Here is an 8,013-nt window from a genome sequence, read left to right as displayed (position 1 = left end):
TAATAGGTCAATTCACTCTAATGTTTAAACAAACGAAGCTACAGTGTTCTGCTGAGCGTAAATTTACTATGTTACGCACTGGTAAGACGGAGACATTAAATACCAGTGTTACGTCCTCTTAAATTTGAATAAATTGATTTTTTACCTTTTTCACGATAATCGAGTTTCAATAGTCCATATATACACGATTTTCAAACGACTACGAATTTAATAATTCCGCTAAAATAAAATTAAAATCAAAAATCACAACAGTACTACACAAGTACACAACCATGGACCCCCCCTAACATCAACCGTTTGGGAACCACTGGTCCGTGGTATATACACAAACTACGTGTTAGTACTTAGTACCTATTAAATCCTGCCGGAATTATGGACCCTTCCCCCTAAAAAAAATTGAAAATACGCCACTGGGAATCATGTCAGTACTCAGTACCTTATAGAAAAATAATTGATCAATAATCAAAATGCGAATTTTTTTCAAAAAAATACTTAGAATTGATTTTTTTCGAAATTTTTTTTTATCAAAATGTGCGGTTTTTTACGCACAATACATTGGTGTGATCAGAACTTACCTCGCGTACCCTTCGCAAAATTTTACCTACCTATTTACCTGTATAAGATTTTTTAAAAAGGTAGATTCTATAAAAAGCTAGAACTTATGACTATTTAACTTTCACTGTTTCCCTAAGTTCATAAATGTAGGTACTTACAGAATATTTACTCAAACCCGTCCCTGATTCCCATGTTGAAATAATATCCTGTGGGCTAAAATGTTTCACACATACTTTGGATTTTTCTTTTAATTCCATATTTAGGGCTTTTTCCCATTCTTTTTTCAAATACTTGGGAACACTAAATAAGGATTCATTATATTTTGTATCACATAAATATACACAGCACTTAGGCATTGTCTATTATATTATCAAAATAAAAAACTATTTAAGTATTTAAATGCTAGTATAAAGCAAGTTCCATAGCTTATAAGTTATAAACAAAAAACCAATTTTGTATTACAACTTACAAAGTTACAAATGTGAAATGACAAATGTTTTTGATAATTCCTTTTTTAGTTTTATACATTTATATATTATACTATTTATACTTTTATAGTTTTATTATCTATAATCGTGATAATATTCAATATACAATAATTTATAGTTATTGTAATTCTCCACTAGAAGCGCTCAACATTAGTTCTACATGCATTTAGGAGCCTAAACTGAACATAACGGAAGGGGCCACAAATTCGTATTATTTTACGTATCAGTTGTGTAACCAGTATATCTTAAACCGTGGTCCACACCTTGGTCTATGATTATCTATGAGTGTTAATGATATCAATATTCAGTTAAATTGATAAGATTTAATTGTAAGCAAATATAATATTATACTGATTATTGATTACAATATTGTAATATTATATAAAATCGAACCGATTACCGAATTTTCTTCTTAAAAGTTCAAATCGCAACTGTTGTTTCAAATGTTATAAGTTATAACAATGTGGATATCACTTATAATCTAAATTTAAAAATTAATCTGAGGCATAGGTACCGACTTTTTTGTAGGTAGGTTTAGTAGCATAGGCGTAACCATAGACAATTATATATAGCGTGATGAATTTTTTTGGCAGGGCTATAGCTCAGAATTTATTCTTTGGCTATAGCCTTTTTTTTGTGATATACTGATATATAGGAACTTCTTGCGAATTACTTCGCAAAAGGGTTTTAATGATTCGGATACAGAACATAATAGCCTACAAATATAACTGTAGAAAAATGTAAAGGAAAAAATATATAAAAGGCTAAAGAAGCCCATTTTAAAGTAAGATATAAATAAATAATATACTACCATACATCATATTATTATCAAATACATATTTTGTATTTTAATTAAATATAAAAAAAAAAAAAAACATTTTAAAATTGGAAATTATTTCTATAGTATAAGATTTAAACGCCTACTTTTTTGGGCAAACATATTAAGAATATCTTCAGAATTAATAATATTAGCTGTCATATACGCCAATCACAAACATACACAACTAAACGAACCTTATAATTATAATAAGCACTTTTATTAAAACGTTGACGTCCAGTGGCGATCGAATCACCACCTAGCTCTAACACTGGTAGTCAGTGGTCATCGAGTCACACGATCACCACTCATTTACCCTCTTTCTGTCTTAACATGTTCCTTATATATTAAACATAAAATGGAATAATTGTTATTATATTACATAATTATTGGCTTAACCTAGTTACATGTAATATGTTTAATGTTTATAGTATTTGAATTGTAGTGGTATTCTACTTGTTACCTATAATTGTTTTCTAACCTAGTTTTTATGTACTAACATTTCTTATTACTACATCCTTTGAACATATACCTGTATTAAACGCTTAATACAACATAGGTCCCTTTCAATATGAAGTAATGATAGATTTGAAATCTATCATTAGTCATAGAATTTCTAAGCCATGTTTCTATTTGCTATAATAATAGAACATTTTTTCAGTTCTCACATAACATAGATGTATAAAACAGCAAACTTTTACACAGAGGGCTAAACATATTTCCGGGGGGCTTATTAGAATTCTGGGGGGACCCCCTTAGCCCCCACCATTATATGCTTATGTTTAGTAGCCAGTAGGTACCTTGTACCTATGGCCTATGCACTTTGGTGGGTACTAGTAAGTACTAGTACTAGTTTACTAAGTTAGTAGGTAACTAACATGAACATTTTTAAACTCAAACTTCACTCATCAGACCGTTTTGTAATTTAATCTATATTGAAAATTATTATAGTTTCAAAATCTATTATAAGAATATATTATTATACTATAACTCGGACTACTATAAGAAACTAGTAACTATCTATCATAAAACTTAACTCTTATTTGGTATGGATTTAAGAATACAACAAATAAAAATGTTTTGTTTAGGTACTTACCTATTTTATATTATTTATGGACTTATATACTAAATAGGTATACATTTTTGACTTTAGTCTCTGAACTGAATTTCAGTTCGTAAAAAAGTTCAATAGTCAATAAGTAAGTAGTAACTTAATAGATATTTAGGTATTACCTTATTAATACCAAAATGGTATACAGCCGAGTATTGGTTGCTACTTGTGTCGTTAGGTTACCGCACTGTCGGTAAAAATAATTGGATTATATATTAATATGGTAGATATTTGAATTTTGGAAAAACAAAAAACTTCGGTCTACTTCGAATGGTTTTAATTTTTAAACGCGCAAAAAACAACACATCAGATCAGTACACGTCTTGTCTATGCATTAGATGCAGTGATACTGTGATTTAGACATAGCCCAAGTCAAAAATACACGAAATGATTATGGCTTAAATCCCTATTAATGGCGTTCACGTGTTAATAGAGTAGGTAATGACGTCTGACAAAAAATATAAATTGCATAGGTACCATATAGTAAGAAATAAGTACCCAGTAGTCCACTGCGGCCACTACTTATCCCACTACATTATAGTATTACTATTATAATTATTATGAATATTACTATCACGGTATCACGTGAACAGTTCGAGTATTATCATTATGATTTATGACTTGAGGTAGGTCATAGAGTATCCAAAGTAGTCTTCTATTTTTTTTTTATAGTAAAGAGTTAAGACTAGATTCTAGCACCGAACAGGTTCTTATAATGAGCCCATGACAAAATATACGAAAAAGTATATTTTGTCATGAGTGAGCCTGTTGACTAGATTAACTAGGGGTTAGAGGTGACAAGGGTTATCCAATTTTGGTCGATCGGAACATGAGTAGATAGCAACTCTCTTTAGTCGTTTAATCTCTTAAATCGATTTTTATTTTAGAAAATAAAAACAAATTTTTGTGGCAAGTTCCTACATTAAGTAACAATTTGTTTTTGTTTTTTGTTTATCTTTGTTCTAGTCATGAGTGATGAGAGTAAAAGATCATTAGTAATGATTGTAAATGATTCATTACAATTACACGATTCGACCCATTTTACATTTCGCTTTACAGTGTAACACGAATTTGCAAGGGAAAATAAAAACAGGAATAGTGACTAAGGATTTGGGGTAAGGGGTTAAGTCTTAAGTCGCAACAAGATTTTTTTTGTTTGTGTACGTAGTGCGGGTGCCTGCTCTAGAATATTGTACTGTAATATGTATTATAATAATATGTTATCCATGATAACAAGTAACAACCAGTGGTGCATTTAAGGGGGGGGGAAACTGGGGCGAATGCCCGGGGCGCCAAATTTTAGGGGGCGGGAAATTTTTTATAGTTTACCACTACATAAAATTGAAATCTTTCTATTTTGTCTGATATAATTATTATTCAAAATACAAAGTATAATAAAGATTATAAATTAAATATAGATCTAATTACTCATAACTCATAAGGTCTATTGTCTAATATAATTCTAAACGGTTTTCATACGGGTCTATGAGCGGCACAGTATTGCGACAATCACAGATATAAATATCTATGATTTGTATATTCATATATATATAAAATTTATATCAAGGTGTATTGATACACCTTGATTTATATTTATGACCTATGGAGGCAATTACGTTTTATCAGTCAATACAGGTTAAAAATTGAAGTCAAAATCGTTGAGAAGAATAAATAATTGCATATGACAGCCTTTTAAAAAATTATTCCTTTTTTTTAAATTAACTGAATTGACAGCAGCAGACATTAGGGTATCTGCTGATATTTTAAAAAATGAATATAATAGATTTGGGAACTTCATTTTCCAATGAGTGTATTCATTTTGGCAGCTACCTAAAAACAATTTCCAATTCTCCACGTAGTATACAAGATATGTTAATATTTATAAGGAAAAATGAGTTAAAGGATATCTCTCCTTATGTGGATATTACTTTGAGAATGTTGTTATGCACTCCAATTAGCAACTGTTCAACCGAGAGATCTTTTTCAGTCCTAAAACGTATAAAATCATACTTAAGGTCAAGCATAGGAGAAGAAAGGTTTTCTGCATCAGCAATTATGAATATAGAAGCTGATATAACTAACAACAATAAGCTGTGATTAGAGAGCCTTGATATTAAATTTAATATCAAGCATAGATAATACATAATGACATAATTGACATTTTCAATTTCTAAAGAATTTAATCGTGCAGTAATAGATGATATGTCAGATCATGGTAGTTAAATTAAATTATATTGTACACATGAAAAATGTATTAATTGATTATTTATAGTTCATATACTATTAGTTACCTAATAAAATAACGAAAATAATGATTCTTACAATGAAAGACATTTGAAATATTAAAGAAAATATTATATTCAACAATTTTAAATAAATAAATACAATAATAAATATAAACGTATACTTTTTAACATTCACAAATTAGATTATTTTTAATACAATTTTGATTAGCGTATAATAATTAAGCTAAAACTGAACTTCTTTTGGCATTACGGTATTATCCAAAACAGCAATTATATTATTGGCAGTGAGAATAGCCATTTCTGTTCTTGTTTCAACAGAAGCACTCCCAATGTGTGGCAACAACACTATAAGTCCAAAAATAATATAACATTAGTTTAATACTGTTAATAAACACTCATGTAACACAATAATATTTTTTTGTACATACCAACATTGTCCATCTTCATCAAAGGGCTATCAAGTGGTAATGGTTCTGGTGTCATAACGTCTAGGCCAGCACCTCCAATTCTATTTTCTTGTAATGCTTCAATGAGTGCATCTTGGTCAATAAGTCCTGACAATTCAAATATTAACATAAAACTTATCTAAAGTCAGTGCTCGAATTGGGAAAAATTAAGTAGAGGAGCTCAATCTAACGATTTAAAAACTGCGTTCCAAGGGCACAATTATTCAACACAGACTATTCAAAAAATAGTAGGGGTACGCAAAAAAAAAAAAAAATAGTAGGGGAGCTCCGTCCCCCTGCGCACCCCCCCAATTCGAGCACTGTCTAAAGTTATGATGTGCATGTTTATAATGTGCCTTACCTCCACGACCAATGTTCACCAATACAGCGTGTGACTTCATTTTGGCAATGCGTTCTTTGTTAATGATAAACTTTGTGTCCTCATTCAGTGCAATGGAAAGGATTATGAAGTCACTTTGTTCAACAAGCTCATCAATTGTAACCAATTTTCCACCGAGAGCATTGACTAATTGATCATGAATTAAAAGTTTTTATTATTTTAATTTAGGTTTAACTTAACTAAATAACATTTTACCAGCAGGTTTTTCAGTTCTACTGGTGTACAGCAATTGGGAAATTTCAAATGCCTTCAGCTTCTTTGCAATAGATGTCCCAATGTTGCCACATCCAACAATACCAACAACAGAGTTTCTAATACCTCTACCACACATCCAAAGAAGTGTCACATCTTTCCATCCACCTCTAAAAAAAATTATTTAATACTTCTTCTCAACTATATACTATTATTTAATGTACGTTTTCACTGCATGATTTGCTTCGAAAAACCGTCTTGTTGTCGCTATCAACAATCCAACTGTTGTTTCTGCTACTGTTTCGGTTAAAACATCTGGTGTGTATCCCAAACGTATGCCATATTTTTTCATTGCACTCAAGTCAACATGATCATATCCCACAGATATGGTTCCAACAACTTTTAGACTGGGACCTATAAAATGAAAAAAAGATTAACTACATCAGTTACCTAAAATATTAAATTTTTTGTTAATTGTTTATTATATTGTAATGAGTTTTTAACCTGCAGTTTTAATTAATTCTTCATCAATTTTGTTCGCTGGACTACAAAATATTGCAAATTTTCCAGGTACTTTTTTCATTAGTTCTGCTTGAGTGACTAGAATGGAATCACATACTTCGACATCAAATCTGAAATATATAAAAACATTAGACCAAATTGTTAAACATACTCTTTGGGCATAGGTACTAACCTTTTACGTAGTAAATCAATTGCGATTTCTGGAACGAGTTTCATTGCAACTAACACTTTGGGTCTTGACATGGTGATGACTGATGACCTAAATTCAATGTATTACACACTAAACAATAAATTGTACTATTTATTAAAAAAAAACTTAATGTTTCAACACATTAGAAAATATGTTGTTATAGTTAATCTATTGTGAAAATAGCATTTCAAAAATATTCATATTTATAGGTGGTAAATATTATATACATTACCTCTTCTACTCTTGTCTATTATCGTAATAATGAAATATCTGGATATCAAATACCCGATCAAGAGTATAAACGTTTGACAGAGTCCAATAGATTGCTATTTGATGGGTACTTACTACTTATATTTAAACAGAAGTTACTAAGCTAATTGTTGATTGTTGAATAATCTCACAAAAGACAAAGGTCGAAAGGTGTTGTCGAAGTTGAACTGATAGTGGGAATTACTGACTGGTTTCTGAGTTGTTACTTGTTTATGTATAAATTATAATTTATAGCCACATATTATTATCACATTATGTGATTATTATGTACTTTATATCATGCTTTATATTTAAGGCATGACGAAATATACCTATATTATTATAATATTATGATTTTTGAGCCATGATAAATTGTAATAATTTATAGATAGTACTATCTATAATCAATGCTATAATTGGTAGGCATGGTATAAATAGTATATATATATATTATCAGTGGCGCCGAACCTATAACCCAAGAGGGGCGACCGCCCCCCCCCTTTTTTTCGGTGGGTGAGGTCGTGGGGGTCCGTGGATACCCCAGCAAACTACTTATGAATTATGTTCCTAACTCCTAAGCTATTAATGTATACATATGCAGCACTATAGCAAGTGTTTTTATTTTGTAAACGGTGGTGGTGATCCGTATAACTTTTTACTTGCCCCCCCACCCCCCTTTTAAAATATAGTTCGGCGACACTTATATAATAATATTATATAATCGTAGACCTAAAAACTAATGGACAGTGCATTTCACTCCACAGTGCCTTCAATAGTTCAATGGTAGGCGATCATAT

General features: G+C 30.5%; 2 protein-coding genes and 1 long non-coding RNA gene across 6 annotated transcripts in view; all 3 read right to left on the bottom strand.

The window, feature by feature from the left end:
• Positions 1–3,488, bottom strand: part of LOC100571941 — a 7,062-nt gene extending 3,574 nt beyond the window's left edge. The window contains exon 1 of one of the 2 annotated variants that reach the window (XR_119492.4): positions 3,094–3,488. This is a non-coding gene — a long non-coding RNA (uncharacterized LOC100571941). Of the gene's footprint in view, positions 1–2,956; positions 3,034–3,093 lie in introns of those variants that run through there. The other variant, XR_003839364.1, reaches the window with a different exon arrangement.
• LOC100161116 (inhibitor of growth protein 4-like) overlaps positions 1–8,013 on the bottom strand; it is a gene marked incomplete in the record, with an annotated part of 38,476 nt that overhangs the window by 16,646 nt on the left and 13,817 nt on the right.
• Positions 5,312–7,493, bottom strand: LOC100160394 (glyoxylate/hydroxypyruvate reductase-like). 3 transcript variants are annotated; one of them, XM_008188967.3, is made up of 8 exons: positions 7,200–7,493; positions 6,950–7,036; positions 6,760–6,887; positions 6,480–6,669; positions 6,259–6,425; positions 6,025–6,189; positions 5,646–5,771; positions 5,312–5,562 (listed from the first exon to the last, which is right to left on the bottom strand). In XM_008188967.3, the coding sequence occupies exons 2-8, from the start codon at positions 7,018–7,020 to the stop codon at positions 5,441–5,443; spliced, it is 969 nt and encodes a 322-aa protein (XP_008187189.1). In that variant the 5' UTR covers positions 7,021–7,036; positions 7,200–7,493; the 3' UTR covers positions 5,312–5,440.

Source organism: Acyrthosiphon pisum, chromosome A2 (genome assembly GCF_005508785.2).
Source record: "Acyrthosiphon pisum isolate AL4f chromosome A2, pea_aphid_22Mar2018_4r6ur, whole genome shotgun sequence".
In the NCBI taxonomy this organism is placed as follows: Eukaryota; Metazoa; Arthropoda; class Insecta; order Hemiptera; family Aphididae; genus Acyrthosiphon; species Acyrthosiphon pisum.
This window is presented reverse-complemented; position numbering and strand designations above follow the sequence as displayed.